At 31.2% G+C, this 23,638-nt stretch overlaps 1 protein-coding gene across 1 annotated transcript in view; it reads right to left on the bottom strand.

Annotated features, from left to right (window-relative positions):
• Nucleotides 1–19,044: 19,044 nt before the first annotated feature.
• LOC142334806 (flap endonuclease 1-like) overlaps nt 19,045–23,638 on the bottom strand; it is a 247,310-nt gene continuing 242,716 nt past the window's right edge. Inside the window, exons 5-6 of the mRNA XM_075383126.1 lie at nt 19,997–20,273; nt 19,045–19,538 (exon numbers count right to left, since the gene is read on the bottom strand). Coding sequence (XP_075239241.1) covers nt 19,174–19,538; nt 19,997–20,273 — 642 coding nt within the window. The 3' untranslated portion in view covers nt 19,045–19,173. The remainder of the gene's footprint in view (nt 19,539–19,996; nt 20,274–23,638) is intronic.

A 23,638-nucleotide genomic window follows, 5' to 3' on the forward strand; every position in this document is an offset into this window, starting at 1 on the left:
AAAAAAACCAGCTTAACTCTTTTATAATTTTTTAAGTTTTGCTATCATTTTTTAAAAATTAGTTATCTGCGAATCAGCTTCACTGGTAAAACCTAAATTCACCATTACTATCTCTAATACCTTTATCATCAAATGGATCAATAGCTATTTTATATTGTTCTTTAGTTTCTAAATGATGTTTATTACAATAGTATAATTAGTTACATATTTAGTTTTACCTTCATATATAGCATTAGTATAATCTTCCAAAATAAAAATAAAACAAAAAAAATCAAAGCAAAATTTACATTTCACTCTTTAAGAGCTATTCACTGTTTTCAGGGTGATTCCTGAGTAGGGAGATCGCTCTTTTTCACTCTTCAAGAGCGAATCCCTCTTTTTGATATTTTTTTTATATACTTTTTATTCCAAATTATCTATACTTTTCAATAAATTTATATTTTCTTTTATTTTCTCTATATTTATTCCATTATTAATAAGAAATGATACAAAATTATAGTATTTACATGAACAACTTTCCCCAGTTTGGGTAATATTAGATCTATGAAACAGCTCCACTGATCTGGGAACCAGCTCCGCTGATCTTTCTGTTAAATTTCTACTAAATCCTCTAGTCAATTCTATATCTGGATGTTGTTTCTTTACATGAGCCCGTATCCCATCATATCTCACAACAGAAGTACAATATGGACAATTAACTTTAGCTGAAGTACAACTTCTACATGTATACTTACCCCCATCAAAATTATTTAGTGGTTTTATATAATTACACTTATTACAACATCTAGTTAATACTTCTGAGCTCGGGTTAAGGTTAGGGTTAGGGATAAGGTTAGGGTTGGGGATAAGGTTGGGGTTAGGGATAAGGTTAGGGTTAGGGTTAGGGTTAATATCTGAGTTAGAGTTATAGTCATAGATAGAACCAGAACCAGAATTAGAATTAGAACTAGAACTAGAACTAGGGTTAGAACTAGGGTTAGAACTGGGGTTAGAACTAGGGTTAGAACTAGAACTAGGGTTAGAACTAGAAATAGAATTAGAATTAGGACTAGGGTTAGAACTAGAATTAGAACTAGAACTAGAATCATTTTTTGAAGAACAACCCCATGGGGAAAAATCATTAGCACAAATACCACTTAATATTATATTACCACACATACATTTATCAGTTTTATCTTTATGACATAATTCATAATGATATTTTAAAACAGCAATGTTTCCACATTTATAGTTACACTCTAAACACTGTAAAAGCATTTATAATAGGGTAAACTTTTATATTTACCTAATCATAGGACTTTGTCCATCAGTGGAACCACTTGGTTTGCAACGGACTTCATACGTTCGCGGGGTAAAATTTAGCCATGATTTCAATTAAATCTTTAGTATTATCTTTAGATGTGATACACTCTGCTAAATATTTATTTCCTAAAGTATTGAGTGTATTAGTTTTACATCTCTTATCTAAGATCAAATCATGGTCTAATTCTTTTTTATCTTTAACAAAATTTATAGTATCTTCTCTAAATTCTTCATTATTTATATATAGTTTGTTTAAAAACTTTCCTCCCTCCCTTTCTATTCAAAATTCCCATCTCTTCATTGACGAAGTCATAGTTACACTGATTTATATATTCTTCTTGTATTGTACTTCGCAGATTAGGCTTTGCCCATATTTCACTATCAGTATAACTGCCTGGCTTGCCACGGACTTCATCCGTTCGTGTTTCACCTTCCAACTCTTCTCCATATCCAACATTAACTAATGTATTTACTCTACTCAACATTGTGCTTGCTCCCATTGCTACAGTTCCAGCATTTCTTGATATTGAATTAGGATAAAAATAATTAAATATAATTAAACCCCCGCCTATAATTCCACCAATATTTGATAAAATTTTCATACCCTTTCCCAATATCATTTCTTTAGTTAGAACATCATTCTGTTTTTTAATATTATTTGAAGTAAGAATTTTATTAATATAAAACTGATAATTATCATGATTAATAACATTTCTATCTGTCGCATTAATCATTAGTGGTTTCATATATGCTATAAGTTTATTTATATCTTCTCTTTCTAAATCATCTTTTAAACTAAGAGATTTTAAATCAAGGAAACCAACTCTTGAATCATATATCATTGTTCTATTACTACTAATAATAATAAAAGTATTTTCCTTTTTATTATATTTAATTATACCATAACGAAGTTCATCTGACCTTCCATCTGTACAATTATAATAGTTACTATTTAATTCACTAATTATTTTATTTAAGTCATGTTCACATTTATATATCTCATTAAAGTTTTTATTAGATCAGGTCCATTATAAGTTGTTAAAAAAATAGTATCACAACTCATTCTTGCTGTATTAATTATTTGAGCTGGTTTATGACACATTACAATCATTTGAATATTATAATGTCTACCTTCAGTAAGATAATAAACTATATCCTTATTTAACCTATCACCCATATCATCAAGTACTATTACACAATTTTGAAATTTATGCATATTATTTTTTGTGATCATATTTATATCACATTTATCAAACCCAGTATAAAACTTGTTAGACTCAGGATCTATCCAGTCTCTGTCATCTTTACAAACTATAACTATGGACCTTTGGTCTTGATCAGTCAAACTGCTTCGCAGATCTTGATCGTAAACTTGATGTTGATCTTGAACTTGATCTTGAACTTGATGTTGATCTTGAACTTGAACTTGATCAATGAAACTGCGTCGCAGATCTTGAACTTGATCTTGAACTTGATCTTGAACTAGATCATGGTCTAAGTATAACTTTAAGTATTGTCTAATAAAAATATGTTTTACCCGTTCCAGTTCCACCATAAACAATAGTATGTAATGGTGACTTTTCATATTCAAATCTAACTAGACTCCTATTTATAAATCCACCAAAGCTTTCTTCTAGTTTTGTATATTTACTTGGTCTTGAATCATATATTATATAACAAATTCCAATTATAATAATAAACATAAAAACTGCACTACCTGTTTCCATTTTTATATAATAAATATAGATTTGATTTAGATTTAGATTTAGACTTAGATTTAGACTTAGATTTAATAAATTTATTATATAAAAATGCTCATCCTAACTTTTGAGGAATTCAATAATAAATTTAATACTGATAATAATGCTATGAGTGATATCAGAATGAAAGATATAGGTAAAGATATAAGTCTAACACCAATTGAGATTGTAATGAGAGATCAAACTCCAGTTAGTATCAGGGACCCTAACTCTAAAATTATTGTAAATCTACATCCAACTGAAGGTACACATTGGGTTTTAGTTATAAGAAGAGAAGGTGGTACAACATATTACTTTGATAGTTTTGGTGTAGAAACTCCACCTTTATTTTTAGAACAATCTGTTGATCTAGGCTCTAATGAGAGAATACAACAATTTGATGAATCTTATTGTGGGGCTTATTGTTTATATATGATCTATCTTATTGATAGAAGATTTAGAATTAAAAGTGCTTTGAATACTCTAGTTAATCAATGTAAATATCCAGGAATATATAATGAGTGTTTTTGTTTGAATTGTAGTAGAGGTGATGTTAACGATAATGTTAATGTTAATGATAATGATAATGATAATGATAATGTTAATGTTAATGATAATGATAATGTTAATGTTAGTGATAATGATAATGATAGTGATATTATCATTGATAAAGATCTACGAAGTAGCTTTGCTAATAATGGTAATGTTAATGATAAGGATAATGTCATTGATAATGATAAAGATAATGATAATGATAATGATAATGATAATGATAATGATAGAGATAATTTTATATATCAGGGAACCTGCTTCGCAGATCTATTTGATGAAAAATATCAAAGGAGTAAATCTAATAGGAATAGCAATAGTAATAGCATTAGTAATAGTCCTACTAATAATATCCGTGAAGCGGTTTCACCGATATCTGTAAACATAAATAATGATCTATATTCAAGGCTAAATGATGATGATATAATTACTGAAGCCGCATTCCCAGTTAACTTTATATGTATAATATCTGGTCCTAGTGAATGTGGTAAGACATTCTTATTAAAAAAACTAATTCTAGCTAGTATATATTTTGATAAGCTATACATCATTGGACCTACTGGTGATCAGTACCATGGTATAGAAAGAATAAACCCAAAAGCAGATGTTGAATTTATTAAAGATATAAAAGATTTACCATCTCCTGATAAACTACCCAAAGATTTAAAGAAACTAATGATATTTGATGATGTTAGAGCCAAAGAACCAGTTATTAATGAATACTTTTGTAGAGGTAGCCATAATAATTGCAATATGATATATCTTAATCAAAACCTGTTCTCTCTGGATAGGCAGAGTGTAAGAGAGAACTGTAATCTATTTATTTTATTTGAACAGAGAGGTAAAGTCTTCATATCTATATATCAAGATTTCTTTAATAATGTTGAACTTAGTTATAATGATTTTGCTAATATATGTAATAAGGTATGGAAAGAGCCTTATAATTATATTGTCATTGATATAACAAAAAATAAAAATATTATTGGTAAACTAAGAATTAATTGGGATCGGAGAGTTTTGTAGTTTAGTTTAAGTGTAAGTCTAAGTCTAAGTCTAAGACTAAGTCTAAGTCTAAATCAGATGTAAAGTAAAACTTAATACATCACCATTAAAGACTATAGGTCTTCCATGCTCATCTTTAATATGAAATTCTATATATTCTATCCTATCTTTAGTTACATTTTGATACAAGATATTAGTTGGTATAATATTTATCAAGTAACCTGGTGGTTCAGTTAGATTAAAAGTATATAGTATGTCTGCATCTTTACCATTATCTTTAGCTCCAGATATCACATTACAATGAATGTTAATAGTACTAAAACCTATAATATCAACAATCTTTTGAGATGTATATTTACCTTGTTTATAAACTGCTTTTTTAAATCCTAGTAATGATGCTATTGAGTTTTCTACATCGAAACTAATTGTACCTTGTTTTATTTCCATTAAACATTTCATCGTATTTTTATCGTGTTCTATTACAACATTACCATCAGTTTCTTCTTTTATTAATTCTGCTATTTCAGTTAATTCATATGCACCTGGTGTAATTGCTTTGTTAATATTGGAATTAGAATACAAGAACTGATTATTCCTTCTATTCACATTGAACACCGAATTATAAACAGATAATCTAATTAAACCTAAGTTTGTTGTATTAAGTATAGGTTCACTAAAGTTAAACTTTTCTGTTGGTTTTATCATTCTAAAGTTAAGTGTATGCTCTTCTTTAGTTTTAGTTAAAGCTTCGTGTATATTTTGTAGTTCTCTTTACATTAAACTATCGCTGAAACCGCTTCGTGAATCAGTCATTTTTTTATCTTATAAAAATGGATTTTAATTTGGATACAACTTATGGTTATAATGATGATATAAACAAAAGCAAGATTATAAAATATAAACCTAATAATCTAGCAACAATGAATACGGTTAATACCAATATTAATATCATACTCAATAGAGAAGAAAATCACTTAAATTTGCGTGATTCATATCTAGAGATAGAGTTTGTTGTATCAAATGATGCTGGTGGTGTATTTGCTAATGATGCTAATATCAGATTAGTTAATTATTGTATGATGGCATTGTTTAGTTCAATTAAGCTTGAAAATAGTGGTTGAAGGACTATTGAATATATAGATCATTGTCATCCTAATCTATTGATGTATAAGTTATTAACTAGTACTGATGATGAATATGAGAGTGGTTCATTAGAAAAATAAAAAATAGAGATAGTCAACTTAAAAATGATCATATTGCTGCAGAACGAGGTCATATGTATATGATGATTAAGATGAGTGATCTGTTTGGTTTTATAAATGATTTGGAAAAGATTATATATGGTTTAGGATTTAAACTATTATTAAAAAGAAACAATAATGATAGAGCTCTATATAGAGTTAATGCTAATCCTGTGCAGTTGCTAATGATGATAATATAGAAACTAGAGATATATCATGGTGTGTGCCTAGTATTGATCCTAGTAATGATAATAGAATTATTGTGCAAAAGGGTCTAAGTAAAAACAATAATGTAGACTTTGGTTATAATGAAAGGAAAACATTTTATAAGAATGTGCCCAATGCTACTAACTTCTTGTTTGATCTTGGTATGGAAAGTGGTATGGAAAGACCGCAATATATAATAGTTGGGTTTGAAAATAATAATGTTAATGAACAAACTCATGATGCAAGTACATTTGATGTAATGAATGTTACTGAATGTTATTGTAAGATTGGTAGTGAGTTTTATCCTGAGGATAGAATGAATATTAATTATGGAACCCATAATTATAATGAGGCTTTTAAAGAGATTGTTAGCTTTAATAAAGATTATAATGGGCTACCACATAATATAAAACCATATATAAATCATAGAACATTCAAAAGTAATTATAGAATATATTTATTCGATACTAGATATCAAAGGGATCATATAGGTCCACAACCAATAGAACTTAATTTTAAATTTAGTGCTGCAGTTGCAGATGTTATATGTCATGCATTAGTTTTAACTAGAAAGGTTATTAGTGTGAATAGTGATGGTAATGAAATGGTAGACATAATATCATAGATATAATTTGAGTCTTAATTATAATTATAATTTTAGATATAATTTAAGTCATAGATATAACTCTAGCGATAATTATAATTTTAGATATAACTCTAGCGATAATTATAATTTTAGTATAATATAGTTATTGTTATAATTATATACTTTTACTTATACATAACCATATACTTATACTTATATTTATAGCTAGTCAGCTCTAATTGTTACTATTGTTAATAACTAACTATTTCTTTTTAGTATTAAAAAAACCTTTAGCATAAATAATATCTAATTTCTTTTTATTCTCTAGAGCTAAGCCTCCAGCTTCAAGCTTGATCTTAGCCTTGGGCCTAACCTTAGGCTTAGGCTTAATAACAACAAAAGGATTATACTTTTTAACTTCCATTATTTTTTATATATAGAAATGAGTCGTTTAAATACGTTCAAAACTAATTCATATTGTGTTGGAGGTAGACATTGCGGTGGTACAAATAACATAAGAGGTTTTATTACTTCAAAAGGAACTAAAATGTTAAAAGGTAATTGTGTTTTATGTAGAAGGAATAAATCAATGACAGTATCTGATGCAACAATAGAAGCAGAAGGACTTAAAGATTTCTTTAAAAGTGTTGGTAGGGCTACAGTTAACTTTGGAAAGAAAGTAGCTAATAATCCAGTAAGAGCATTAGAAATAGCAAGTAAAATAGGAAGTGCAGCTGCATCTAGAAACCCTAGAACTGCTTTATCAGCCACACCTGATTTAATTAAATTTGCAACTACTGGTGAAGGTATAAAAGTAGTACAAAAAGGAAGAGGGTTATACTTAGGTACAAAGAAAAGACAATTATTTGATTATAATTATGATTATATTATGTTTATGATTATAGCTATGATTATGATTATATTATGATTATATTATGTTTATGATTATGATTATGATTATGCTTATATTATGTTTATGATTATGATTATAACTAAAATTATGATTATCGATAAATATTAATACTAATATTATTATTACTAAAAAACATTGTTATTACTAAGCACTAATATTTTTAATCTAAAAAAAATACTCAGCTTGTTTTTCTTATTCTTCTTATAATCTTCATATAACTTAAGAAACTCATTATACTCATCATTATCTATTTTATTATCATTCATTGATTTAGTATATAGTTTATTAAACTTATCACTAAACTGTTTACTTAAAATATACATTTGTGAATAATTTATAATTTTATTTCTAATTTTAATATTAATTGTTTTTGATAATGAACCACAAACAGTTGCTGTAGCAAAAGCTGTTGGTATAGAATAAGCTAATCCTATACCTGTTAATGAAACTGATGTTGTTGTTGCAGTTGTTGCTATAGATGATAATACTATTTCTGTTATCTCAGCTACGTTAATATAATTCTTATATCTGCTTAGCTTCTTATTATAGTTATTAGTTTCAGTTTCATAATAATTTCTAATATCTTTTAAAATGTTAATATTGTTGTTAAATTTATTATTAGCTTGAATCTTTTCATTTTTGTATTGTTCATTGACGGATGACAAGTTGGGATATAATAATCTCTCACTCGGTGCTGTTGGTTGACTCATTTTCAGCAGTAAAATAACCCCTAATATCTTTCATTATATCTTCTTGTTTAAAATTATAATACTTCTCTAGTCTTTCTTGTTCTCTGTTGTCTACTAGCCCACTTTCTAATAACATAGCTATTATATATTTTATAACTATCTTCAACATTAATATATGATTTTCTCTTAAACCTCTCCATCTATCAACACATGCATCTTCCAATTGAATATTAGTAATTGATTGATTAAACTTATTGTTATCAAACTCTACTTTTAGTTCATTATATTTAGTAAAGGTATTCGCTGAAATTTTATTGGCAAAATGAACAATAGAAACTAGTTCAACTGTATCACCATCAATCCATACAGTATCTCCATTGCTTGTAGATGATGGCAAACCAATAATGTTTGCAATTAGTTGGTCAAATGTAACTTCTTCAAATTTACCTTTTCTTAGTTCAGTTATGTTTTTACTTAAAATGTCTATTTTATTAGAAGAGGATAATAAGTTATTGTCACAATACTCTTTATTAACAACATCTTTTTCATCTATCGGAGGATGTACATTTGTAATTTTATAGGTATCTTTCATATCAATATCATCATTATCTTCTAGGAATAAACCACGAGCCTTACTTAATGTTAAGTTGTTTGTTGATGTTGATTTTTGTTTAGCTTGATTGAATCTATTTCTTTTCATTATTTATTTTAAGAAATATATTTAATGATTCTAAAACTTTATTATTAGATTCAAAATCAAATTCGGATTTTAATAATTCCTGTTCGTAATATTTGCCTTCTATTATCTCTCCATTAATATCTTCTATTTTATATGTTGGTGGATGTGTTTTTAGAACTTCATTCACTTTAAACAATTCTCTATTCCAATTAGAAGTGTAACCTTTGGAGAATATATTACGTTTATCTACATTTCTAACATAATCACCAACTTTAAGTTGGGCGTAGCCAGGTTTACCCTTTATATTCTTAAAACTAAAAGTGTATTTAACTTTATCAGGATTAATAGAAGCATCAACTGGTGTCATATTAATTGTTGAGTGAATGTTATTGTTATATGTTACAACAACATCATTTAATATATTTACCTAATTACCATCGCCATTGATGAAAATAGGTTTATTTATTATGTGTAATAATGTTCTCTTAAATCTCTCTATGACAAAAGCCTTTAAATCACTATAAGTAGAATATAGCTCTATCTGCGAAGCGGCTTTGCCGGTTCCATATTCTTTAAGTAAAGATTTAATTGTTTTATTGTAAAACTCACTACCTCTATCTACCCATAACTTTTCTGGTTTTCGTCCTTCTGATAGGATTGTTTTAAAACCATTAGTTATAGATAAACCAGATTTATTCTTTAATGGAATAGCCCATGCATATTTTGTGAATATATCTATAACTGTTAATATAAACTTATAATTATTATTGTATTTACTTAGAGATGACTTATCAATTAAATCAGCTGACCATGTTTCATCTTTATATAATGGTATTATTCTTTGTCTTTTAAACTTTGTTATTTGAGGACTGAATACTTCTTTAGCTAGTTGTTGTTGTTGTTTTTCCATCATTATTCATTTACCATAGTTAAAAATAAAATTATCTAATTGTTCTTGATTAATAATATTCATAGATAATAGTTGCTTAGATATATCTAGCATTTCATCATATAACCCATCATGACCAGCTTTTCTTTCTAGTATTAATAGTTCTAGTCGTTCTACTAAATTATTTGGGTTGCTAATTAATCCCCTAACATATATATCATCTTTTGCTCCCATTATACTTTTTATTGTTCTATATCTAGCGCTTTTCTTATCCACTTTTCCTAAATCATATCCAATATCCTTTAAAAACCTTTTAATTTTGTTTTCATCTTGCTCAATATTATCATATGTTATATTTGATTTAGTAAGAAAATCAGTATATCCTTCTGAAAACTCATATACATTATCCCTAACTAAAAATGCACCCTGCTCTAGAGTTATATCAACACCATTCATTTTATATCTCCTACTAGGTAAATCTACGAGTTCTAATTTTAATTGAGGATTAATTTGAGCCCCCATGTCATGAAGAAGTTTGGCTGTCTTTGTATCAACAAAAACTGGTGCTATATCTTGAGTCCCCTTTAACGTTTCACCAATCTGCGAAGCGGTTTCATTAAGCTGGGAACCAGCTTGCTCGATCTGCGAAGCAGTTTCACCAATCATCTTAGTTTGTTTATCTAACTCTTGCTTTTGCCAATCTATTGCTCTTAATGTTTGTTCACTTAATGCTAGATTGCGTTCATTGTTTGCATTTATCTGCGAAGCAGTTTCACTGATAGTTTTAGTTAAAGGATCAAATAACTCTTCTATTTCTCCATAATATTCTTGTTGTTTTAATTTATCTTCTAATCTATTCTTTCTGTTTTGTTTTTCTAGATTGTTTAATTTTTAAGTGTTTCTAGTTTAGTCATTTTTATAAAATTAATTATCACAAACATTATATAATCTAATAGCGGCTTCAATAAACTTTCTATCATCATTAAATGTTAATTCTTTAATAATTGGTTATTGCTTTGCTACAATCTGGGAGCCAGCTTTGTGGATCAGTGAAACTGCTTCGCAGATTTGGAAACCAGCTTCGCTGATTGGTGAAACCACTTTGTGGATCTGGAAACCAGCTTCGCTGATTGGAGAAACCACTTCGTGGATATTATATTTCTTTGCATGTGCTAAGAATCTTTCTTTTGTATGATGAAACCTATATCTATGGAGATATATGCATAGCCTACAATAGAAATTATTAAATCTATACTGAGAGATGTGTTTATTTACTTTACACATTCTGCATACTAAATATTGATTTGGATTATTAAAATGCACAACCATATGATTATATTTTTCTCTATATGTTATGATTTCATTACATATGAAACATTGGAATGGTTTAATTTGACATTTATCACAACTCCAACACCAAGCCTTATTTTTACATTTATCACATTTGGTACTAATCATTTTAATAGTATTGAAAAGCTATATAAATAGTATTATTTCAAAATTTGGCATATAAAATTGAATCAACAAGATTATACCGGTTACATTCATTCCACGAGTGAGCGAGCTCAATCTCATGGACAAGTCCAATCTGGAAGTGAGCGACCTCAATCTCATGGACAAGTTCAATTTGGAAGTGGACAAGTCCAATCTCATGGACAAGCTCAATCCCATGGACAAGCTCAATCCCATGAACAAGCTCAATCCCATGGACAAGTCCAATCTAGTGCTTCTAGTATGGCGGTCCAAATGTTCAAAAATAAAAATAAACCAGTAGATCTGCGAAGCAGTTTCACTGATCTGCGAAGCAGTTTCATTGATAAGGAAAGACAAAAGATAGAATTAGAAAAATCTTTAGAATCAATCAGAAGGTTTAATCAAATAAATGAAGAAATAAAAGAAACATATGATAAACACAATGCAAAATTAAAACAAAGAGAAGAAGATATGCATGAGTCATTGCGAAAGGCAGAAGCAAAATATTATCCTGATTTAGATCAACGAAGTGGTTACACCAATAACACCAATAAGGATTTAGGTTATGATAAGGATAAGGATAAAGATAAAGATGTAGATTCTGATAAAGATGTAGATTCTGATAAAGATAAGGACTCAGATTTAGACTCATTTGATGATTTTGTCTATGCTCAAAAGCCTAAAACAAATAGGATTAGATGTGAAGAATGTGATGAAGAGATGACTCGAAAGAATTATAACAGACACATTCAATCACTTAAACATAAAAAGAATGAGCAAATGTATAATAGAAATAAAATTATTGAGAGTGCTAATGAGGATGGAATAAAAGTTACTAATGAGGATATAGAACAAAAATTGGATGAGCAGTATACACAAAGTGGTTACACCAATATAGAAGAAGGAATAAAATTTTGTGATAGTTGTGATATGTATCTTGATAATAATACTGCTTATAATAAACATGTAACAACATTAAAACATAGGAATAATGTAAGATTGGTTACTGGGGAAATAGTAAGGAATGGAAGTAAGTTTGATTGTGTGATATGTAAGACAAGTCTGAGTCAATATAGTGTTGACCAACATTTAAAAACAAAGATGCATCTAGATAATGTTACAGGTAAGAGTAAAGATAATATATCTAAAGATCAACCAAGCAGCTTCACTGAAATAACTGAAGGATATTGCAATATATGTAATACTAGATATAACAATAAAAATGAACACAATGAATCAGATGAACATAAAGAAAATGTTAAACAGAAAAAACTTGTTGACAAGAAGTGGAGAGATAAAAGTAGTGGGTTAGGATTAGATCATAACATGAAGCATAATCAAATAATCATAACTAGTAGTAATTATGAAGATTCTAAATTCTTAAATATACTGGAGTCATTGCATAACAAACATCCCCATATTAAGTTTAACACCTTTGATGTAGTTAAGTATACAAAACCTACAGATGATAAGTTAGAAGAAAACGAATTCACCTTTAGTTTAAAGACTAGGCAATATAATGGTGCACATGACTTGGATTTATTGAATGGGGAAGTAGAGACAAGAATGCAGGAACAGGAAATGAATCAATCTGGATGGAGTATGCAACGATTTGTTAAAAGGACAATGTATATACATAGGTTTTATCCTACTGGTGGATGTGATACTGAGTTACCATTCACATCTAGATATATACTTAATATACATAATACTGATGATAAGTGTTTGCTATGGTGTCTAATTGCTTATCTACATTCTGCGCCACATAATCCCAGTAGAGTTAGTAACTATAATAAACCAGAATATATTAATGAGATAAAATTACCAATAGGAGTTACACCCCCATATGATTATTATCACTTAAAGAAAATACAAGAACTAAATAAAGATAAAATATTATTAAATGTGTTTAATCTAAATAAAAATAAAACTATTAATCCTGTATTAATTAATCATAATGATCCTAAAGGATGTAATATATTATACTGGGATAATCATTACTTCCTACGTAAAGATGTATCATTCTTACTAAGAAAATCATCTAAACATATATGTTATCCATGTCTAAAATGTTGTGTATCATTTAGAACAGAAGATGCATTAAAAAAACATTTGGATCTATGTATTACACAGAAACATATAGGTAGAAGAACATTCCATAAAGATGATTACCTAAAGTTTGATAAGTTCCATTATAAAAACAGAGTACCATTTGCTATGTATTTTGATTTTGAATGTATAATGAAAGATGGTAAACACATTCCTATTGCTTGTGGTTTATATATAAAAAGTGACTATCCTGAAATATTAGAAGATAAGTTTGAATGTAACTGTGGTGATAAAATAGTTGATTGGTTTGTAGAAAGAGTAGATTATTATAATAAATTATTTAAAGACATATTTAGTATGAATATTCCATTGAAAGAAGAGACTATTACTCCGTTATATAGTAGATGTTATTATTTTAATGAGAACTTGGGTGAAGACCCGGAAACCGGCTTCAAAGATATCGTTAGAGATCATGATAATCTAAATGGTAAATTCAGAGGTTAAGCCCACAACAAATGTACCCTCCAAGCTAAAAACACATTTGTACCAATGTATGCATTTAATTCTTCTAATTATGATAATCATCTATTTATAACTAAACTAGCAAAGAAAGTTAGACTAAAAGTATTAACTAAAACTGATGAGAATTATATTAGTATTGATATGGGTTATGCTAAAGCATTAGATATGTTTAGGTTCTTCCATCCACTTAGCTTAGATGCTATAAGTAAAACATTGAGTAATGAAGAATGTATAACATTAAAAAAATGTGGCTTAGAAAGACGTAAAGGTATATTCCCATATGAATGGTTTGATAGTATAGATAAACTACGTGAAAAAACATTACCACCTAAGGAAGCATTCTATTCTAAGTTGAAACAAAGTGGTTTTACAGATAAAGAATATAAGCAAGCAATTGATTGTTGGAAAGATACTAAATGTGAGACAATAAAGGATTATATGATGTTATATCTTAAAACAGATGTATTGTTATCAGTTGATGTATTTGAGAAAATTAGAGCTATGTGTTTAGAATATTATGAAATAGATCCATGTTACACATATTCTACTCCTGGGTTAACCTGATTGTGTGGGTTGAAATATACTAATGTTAGACTTAAGTATTATAAAGAAAATACAGTTAATATTTATGATACAATACAACATGGTATTAGAGGTGGGTTAGCTTCAGTATTAGGTGATTGTCATGTAAAATGTATGAATAAACAGATAGATCCTGAGTATGCTGGGAAAGAGAATTATCTAAAATATTTAGACTTCAACTCATTATATGCTTCTGCTATGGTTCAAGCTTTACCTACTGGTGAGAATAAAGTATGTGAAGAATTGGGCTACACTAGATCTAGCTCTAACACAGGTTATATCTACACCATTGATATTGAGTATAGTGATTAGTTGAAACAGAAAACAAATAAATATCCATTCTTCCTTGAGAAAACAAAAGCATGTGTAGATCAATTTACAGATTATCAAAAAGTAAATAAAAAGAAAGGATATGAACCTAATGAGAAGTTAATGCTAAAATTAACAGATAAGGTAGATTATGTAATAGATGGAGAGATGTTAGATTGATATTGGTTTCATGGTTGGTATCATGGTATTGGTAGATTGGTATCATGGTTTGAAATTGGAAGATATTACAATTAAGCAAAAGTTAGAATATAGTAAGAGACAATGGTTAAAGCCCTATATTGAGTTTAATATATGGAAAAGAAAAGAAGCTAAAGCTAAAGGTGATAAATTTGGAGATGTATTCTTTAAACTGATGAATAATGCCTTCTATGGAAAAACAATAGAAAATGTATATAATAGACAAGATATAGAGTTAGTTTATGATGTAGATAGGTATATAAAATTAGTAGAAAATATTAGTTTTAAATATGCTGTGGAATTCGATAATGAATTAGCAGATGTACATAAAACTCGAGGTAATGTAAAATTAGATAAGTTTAATTATATAGGTTTTGTTATATTAGAAAAAGCTAAGCTATATATGTATAAAGCCATATATGATTACTTTGAAAAAGAATTAGATTGTAGTTATCATTACACAGATACAGATAGTATATTTATAAACGTAAATATTCCATTAGATAGTACTATAGAAAAGGAAATGGATAAGATAAAAGATATTTTACATAATAATGAGTTAAGTAAGATGAAGGATGAATTACCTAATGATACTATTATAGAAGCATGTTTCCTTAAAGCTTAAGCATATTGTTACACTACTGTTAAAAGAGAAGAAGAGAAAAAGTTAAAAGGTATAACTAAAGTCACTATTAAAAAACAGATTACAATTGAAGATTATACTAATGCTATATATGAAGGTAAAACTAAATATGTAACTAATTATACGATTGATAGTAAAAAACATCATTTAGAAACTAAAGAACAATATAAAATAGCTATTGATCCATTTGATGATAAAGGTATTAGAGATAGTAATGGTGAATTTGGGTTTTACCAGTGAAGCTGATTCGCAGATAATTAATTTTTAAAAAATGATAGCAAAATTTAAAAAATTATAAAAGAGTTAAGCTGGTTTTTTTTGTTCAAGTTTTTCGCAAGTTGGTTTTACGTGCTTTTTACACGGCCTCACTAGTTTTATACTAGTATCTGGGGACGTCCACAGGAGTCAGTGGGGATAGAACCCAAACTATCCGTCTGATAACGGTTGATTACCAGCTTAACGCTGTACTAGTGGTTTGCACTAAGTGAGACAAGAAATGATAGATTTAAAATATAAAAGAAGTGAATATAGAGTAGTGTATATATAAAGTGAATTAGAGTAATGTGTTTATGGGTACCGTATTGCGGCTCTATGTTGCGGAGGTACCCATATACACATTACTCTTCTGAGTTCGTTAGGTCTTGGCCTACAAAAAAGTAGGGTAAACATGGAAAATTTTTCAGACTTTGGAATGACCGAGGAACTCTTTTCTTTTCAAGGCACTTATGAATTCAACTAAAATAGTAGCCACCGACCATCTTTGCACTTTTTCCGATGCGCTTGTTTTCAAAATCATTTGCGTGTAAATCTACTGTGATTCTCTTATCAACAGTCAGAATTAAATCATCGCCATCGTGATGAGAACCCGAGGCAACAGAGCATTTGATTATAAAGTTTTCTTGTTGAATTTGCTCACGTTTCCTTTCGCTGGCTATAAAAGACCTAACCTTGCGCCCCATTGTTAAATTTTCTACCAGGACACTTGCATAAACCTCTGGTTTGCTTTGTTTTGCAGCCATACCAAATCCGCAAGATAGTGGCTTGTTGCAATCGTAATTACTTAGCACAAAGATTTTAGTTGATACTGCTTTCCTCGTTACTGCATTGCAATTCGTTCTCAAAAAAAACATTCTCTTGCTGTGTGCTCGAGTAAAATTAGTGAGTAGCTCAAGCCAATGCGTAAACTCAATTTCCGCTTTTTACTGTAATATGCAAAATGTGACAAGAAGCAAAGCCTAGAACACAGTTTATCACTTGTAAACGGTTACTTGGTCAAAGATTCAGTTTTAGTCCATCGGAAAAAATAAAAATTGTCAACGTTATGCCTTAAAAAATGAAGGTTTTGGATTAGTCTAAATGAATACAGATCACCATCGCCAAGCATAAACCAGATCACTCTAATTCTTTCCTAGCCAAGGGTTACCCAAAAAAAATTCTGGTGCTTCGATCAAACAAACTATTTATTAAGCTTAGCAAAATGAAAAGGCTGAGCATCGCTCTCACAGTTAGACAACGCCATTGTTACATGATAGTAACTATTTTGACAAATCGTGAGCCAAATCGTGGGACTTCCTTTGAATAGAATGAATTATTAAAAATAGTGTAAACTATGCTAGTTCAACTGTTTAAAATATAGCTCTGACTATGTACGTTTGTTAAAAATTTTCGATTCCAACTTTGTTTATGGTTGCGCTGATTAAATTTCTATCAAAGTTTTAACAATCTATTTTTTGAAATCAAAAACATCAGTTCTCTTGTTAAACGAGGTTTCCGTTGTGTTGTCTATTTGGAAACGGATTTTCAACGGGCTTTTAATCACTTAAATTGACACCGAAATTTTCGCACAAAAAATTGTACAAACTGATTGCATTGGTGGAAAGAACTGCAATTCTGAACTGACAAGGCAAAGCTTCATCAAATTACATTCTTTCCTCTGTTATTACAATTTGTTGCTTATATTTGGTTCGAAAGTAAGAAAAAGTTGGCGCACATTGGTTGAAGATTAGGTTCAAAAAAATCAGGATGACTATCGTGCACCCCTCCTCATTACAGAGCAGGTTCCATTATACTGTACAACAACCGAACACCGTCGGGCGACGAACTGCTCTCAAACGACCAGCTAGCTTAATTGAAGACGTGTGAGGCAAGAGTAGCGGTGAGATTTGGGGCAGCACCTTGGTGATTTGATGAGGCACTTTGGCTTCACGTGGCCACGTCTTTACGGCCTGAACGATGTGCAGAGGTTGGGATGTTTGCCGGAAGGGGGAGGCTGATGTGGCAGGGGGTGAAGTGGAGAAAAGGGGGTTGTGTTTGTGTGCGTATGTGGTATGTTTTTTGTGTGTTTGGGTATGTGTGCGCGTAAGCATGTGTGCAAGCGTCTATGCCTGGGTATAAGTGTGCTGTGGGTGCGTTAAGTGTATGCCTGCGTGTGTGTGTACAGTGTGCGTGCGTGTTTGTGCGCGCGAGTGTGTCTCTGTGTGTATGCGTGGGCGTATTTATAAGTGTGCGTAAGTGTATGCGTGCGTAGGTGTGTGTGCGCGTGCGTTTGCGAGTTTATGCGCGTGTGTGTGTCTGTGTGTGGGTGTCTGTCTGTGTTTGCGCGTGTCTGGGGGGGGGGGGTCAATCTCTAAGAAACTGAACTCACACATGATTATCCGTCTCCAAAACAGTTTCTGTGAATCGAAAACTTGGAGACTAGTGAGCTGAAAGGGAACTTAATGCCCTCTGAGCTACCTGCTTATCCTGATTTTGAGGTCGAGAAGTCCAATGCACCGAAGAAAAACTGACAAGTTGATAGCATTAAAAATTTCAGAACATACCCGGCAGATTGCCGGAAAATAGCCGCCGTTGATTCCCATAACTCTATTGGGATTGAAAGAAAAGAAAAAATCAACAAACAATGATTTTTGTATAAAAACATTTTCAAGTGCGATTTATTTTGATGTCATTTCGTAATTGAACATACTCGTCTCAGAGAGAGGCTACAGGGTCTAGTATCAATACCAATAAGCATTATAGATAGTAACTAAAACTTATGAGAACAAAGTTCAAGTACCGGGCATCTAAAAATGGGCTTTATGGGTTTATCCCGTTTCTATTTCCGACTTATTTTTTTATACTGCCTCTCTTCATTTTGAATTGCTTTGCTGAGCAGCTGCTGTTTAAAATGTCGAAAAAGTGGCAAAATGGGTAAAGCAAAAAAAAGTTCGACGAAGTAAAAAAAATAGGAGCGCTATAATAGCCGGCTGAGAAGATGAGGGCGGCTATTAAAAAGACCGGCAGTTTCAATATAATTGCTACAAACTTCGTTTGCTCCCTCCCATCCAGCTATAGAGCAAGTTTCAAAATATGTCAAGCACTGCTGGGGCTCGAAATAGTTGGGGGAGGGGGGAGAAATCACATTAAATTTGATAAACTCTCCAAATTACTCGATCAACACGCTAAGGGGTCTCCATTCATAACAAAACAAGTCTTTAAAAGCAAAAAATTAATTGCAAAAACAAATTATTAAAATGTCAGATGTCACACATCAATACAAAAACAATTTCAGATTCAAATTAATAATCCTTCATTAGGGTTCGACAGCGTACATCAATCACCTTCATCGCTTTTTTGGAGTTTTCTTAGTGACACCTCCGCTTTTAACTTTCTTCAAGGCGCTTTTGGAATCTATCTTTTCATTTTTCGCTTTCTTCGAATTCTGAAGTGGTGAAGGAGCCGCTTTGAAGAAGCTATCCAGCCTCCCCTGTTGAGTGCCCTGCTTGGCCTTAAGAAGCTTCTTGGCTCCGTTGCGGATTCTGTCCTCGCTGAAGCCTTTCTCATTTACCATGAATTGCACCAGACCCTCTTCGTCAACATCAGGAAACTTAATGTCCAGCTGATCGCCCGGGGTGACATCTGGAGTTACAAAAAGACGTCTGGCCTCTTGGTACAGCCAATTTTCAGGCAGCGGATATTTACTCTTGTCTGAAAATAATCAGTAACTATCACTCAAATTGGGTTAAATATCTACTCATAAGTTATATCTACCAGCACCAAGATTTCGAACTTGATTCATTTCAATTAACTGGATTATAGGTTCAACGTTTCAATTAAAGTGTTTTGATTCAATCTTTTCTGGTAAAATACGTTTGAGATTCTAAATGTCTCACATTTTTTGTTCCGTCCTCAGACCATTTTTCAATAATCTTTATGCAATTTTGGATGAAATTGCATCGAGACCTGCATTCCTCAGAATACTGATCATTTTATGCTATTTTGGGAGGAAATTTTTCATTATTTTACAAGTTGATTAATTTTTAAGCATCGGTCATAATTCTCCTTCCGAAAATCCAATCATGCTCGAATGTTGCTGCTTAATAAGCTGACAATGACCTGGAAGTGATTTGACCCAATATGGCACAGCTTGAAAGAAATTAGCTCACCAATATTCTCCACTATCTTCTCAATACACCTGTACTGTGTGATGAGGTCCAGGGCCTTTTTGGGTCCGATGCCCTTGATGCTCTCGCAGTAGTCACATCCCATCAGGATACAGAGGTCAATGAACTCCTCTTTGTTGAGTTGCAACTCCTCCAGAATCTTGTTGTAGCTGTATTCTCTAATTGGCAGCTTCCTCGACTCACTCGCTGTCAAGTGTCTCAACAGGAATGTCGATCCAAAAGTCAGTCCATCCATATCCTCTGTTCCAATTGCATATGCCTAAAATACAGAAAAGCACTTCAATACAGAAATATTTTTATTTAATAAACTGTTTTTGAGAACCTAAAAAGAAAGCAGGATATAAATGTTGGTAAGTAAATTATGCTTTTATAACCTGAGCACGCGAAGAATCTATATTCGGTTACACAGTGCTCTCCAGGGGAAAGTCCATAAAAGACTGCAAACAGCGCAGAATATTCTTAATCTTAGCGGCTCAAAAAACTAATGAAAAACTTGTCGCGGTTGAAAAATCTTACCAGACGTTTAAACTGTACAGATGATTGGTTTTTTTTAATCACCGAGGAGCCAAGCCGTCAAAATTCCTGTCGCCAATATCATCGAGTTTTCAGACAGCATTAATAGCCTTTATAACTTTTTAAAAACCGATTAGAAGAGTAAATTTAATCAAACAATGCTGAGAGGCAAGTCAAAATTCCCCATTAATTAAAATTAAACTTTTAGGTCCAAGACTTAGTTTGACAGCAATAGAATCAACTCAATTGAACGAAGCGAAATGATTAAGTAAATGTATTTTTTATGATATAAAACTCTACTATAAGGATAGATCAAAAAGACGCAAATGTACCCACGAAACTAATAACTTGAATAATTAATTTGCATTTTTAAATTAAAACTCTTGTTCCCCAGATTACTTGAAACTCGGCAGAACACATCTACCATACTCTATTCGCACAATTTGGCTTAAATTGCAAAAACAGCAAAGCTTCGTTTCTGTTTACTGAAAGACCAAAATGTCAGGTCGTCAAGATGAAGAGGGCGGGTTTTCCGTCTTCAGTCTGGTCCTTATTTTCGGCATGTCAGCTGCCATGTTCTTCGTTCTTCCCAGATTATTAATAGAACTGTATGAAACGAGAGCCCCGAAACGGACACAAGAGGGCAAATCAAAAGAATCTGTCGACAACGCGTGAGTAGAACAGAATCATTACCACAACTTTAACCAAAATCAAACTTTCTGAATTCTCAAACTTTTCGTGTCAACTTTGGTTTTCTTGTCACCTTCGGTTGAAACTTCTAGGAGCTGCGCCAAAATTGCAAGAGCTGACACCCCTCCCCCGCAAACAATTCTTTTTCTCTAGGCTCTCTGAACAAAAAAGACAATTCATGGAGCGAGAAGAGGTGGGAATAGTCATTACAATAAACACGATGTTACTAACAAGATTGTGTCTTTGAAAACTCCCGCAAAATTGCCAATGATGATTATGGGAAATAAACACAAGTGATAGTAACAACGATTTGATTCGGTAGCTAAGCAATGATTTAATAAAAGTAATAATTACTCTTTCTCCAACCGACTACTGGCTTCACACTAATGACACAACACTGCCGCAACACCGCAATGACGCAACACTGCACTGGCGAAAATGTCAGACGTACCAAAATACAGAAAATTTATGGTTAGCCAATCAGAGTCGAGAAAAAGTCATATTGTTTTCTGCTTGTCTTATTGACCAATAATGCATTTCCACATTAAACCTAAATAAGCTCATGAATCACGTTAAGTCAAGACGGCAAAAATAAGAGGACCAGTCCTCAAAATCAATTCTAAGATTTGAAGCAACTAAAGACAACGGCATCAGTCATCTTAAACAAATCAAATACTAAGACGTCTACGAAAGTGAAGAAAACATAAAAAAATTGGTAACACAATTTTATTTCGATTCTGTTATAAAAATAGTGTTATCGAAGTTTTATTGCCGAAAACGTTAACCTTAAAAGATCTTTACATTAAAAAATTAGACAGCAAACACTAGTTTTGAGGAAAACCACTACATAAGACGTAAACGGACAACAACACATTCGGTTAAAAAAACCTATTTTTACGAATGCCACTGATAATAAGCGGCATAAGTAAATGAGACACGCACCTGAAACTTGAAAACTTCAACATATATTGAACTATCTGTGAATAGAAAGCATATATCCTTTTAAAAGAAAACAACGGACATCGAAACAAATGCAGTCGAGGAAAGGTTTAAAAATTGTCGGCAACAAATATGCTATAGAAGCAAATTAAATTTCAAGCATTGAAGGTAAAACGTTCAGACGACTTCATATGACTGATTGGAGAGCAAATGAGACTTATGATTAACGGGACTAACCGACAGTACAACAAACACGGTCAAAAAAAATCACAAAAATTTTTTGATCGCAAGTTGTGTCGAACTCCTGAAATCTGTCCGATACGAACTGAAACTACTAAAAAGATTAAGATATGACTTGAGGGCATAGAGATCTGTAACTATAAGGACTATAACGAATATGTGACAGAACAACAAATCGCAGAATCAATCAATTAATTTTTGAAAACAAGTTGTGTAAAAGCCGTTAAACTGCAATTTTGAATGGAAAAACCTAAATGGATGAACTTAAATATGCCTATTAAAGTGCCAATGAAACCTACTGAGTGACAGATCAAAGAAAACTATAAAAAGGAGGAAATAAAAAACATAGCTGGTAAATCGCCAGAATATAGCCGCAATAGCTTCATAGATCTGTAGTCTGCAAAAGAAGGTAAAAAGGACGGACCAAAAAAGAAACTTAACCTTTTCATTAAGGGCTGATTGTCAAATTTTGATTAAAAATCTGTATAACTTATCGCTGTTTCTATTAGCTGCTCTTAAATAACTTCCAATTAGAGTGACAAGCACTCATTTGACCTTATCTCTTTGAATTAAAGCAAAAAAGTCAATTTCAGAGGGAGGAAGTCATTTTTAAGAGTGAGGTAAGTCACGTGACCAAAAATTTAATCACGCGAATGAACAAAGAACTAGCTCCACTAAGAGTGAAAAATGACGTCACGCACGCAATTCAGTTGAAATTGCACGAACGAACGAACAAAAAGCAGATTTGAAGTAGCTGTGATGTCATATGGTCGTAAAAAAGATCATGACGAAATAAATAAAAAAACCAAGAGAAGGCCAATAATAGCCTCAGCTATCGCTTCGCGGCTAATAAAAAACTTATTTTTTGGAAACAAGTGGTGTCCGAGAAGTGAAAAAAAGTAAGTTATGAACAAAAACCTTTAAATTGAAAAACCTTAAAATAGGACTCATTTGAAAGCCACTTAGAGGTGCCATAAGTTTACTAAGTGACAGAACAAAAAAGAACTAAGATAGAAAAATTGAGAAATGCTAGTTTTTAAAGTAGTTGAAACAGTTTCAACTGAAATCAGAAAATTAAAATGCCTCAATAGAGCCAGTGAGACAAACAATTGATGAGATCAAATAACAAAACAACAAAAAGAACAACAAAAACAGCCAAAATCCAAAAAATCACTTGAGGACAAAAATTTCAAAGACTTTGAAAACCATCAGTTGCCTTTTGCGGGGTTTAAACAAGTGCAA

Source organism: Convolutriloba macropyga, chromosome 2 (assembly GCF_964194025.1).
Source record: "Convolutriloba macropyga chromosome 2, txConMacr16.3, whole genome shotgun sequence".
NCBI classification, from domain to species: Eukaryota; Metazoa; Xenacoelomorpha; order Acoela; family Convolutidae; genus Convolutriloba; species Convolutriloba macropyga.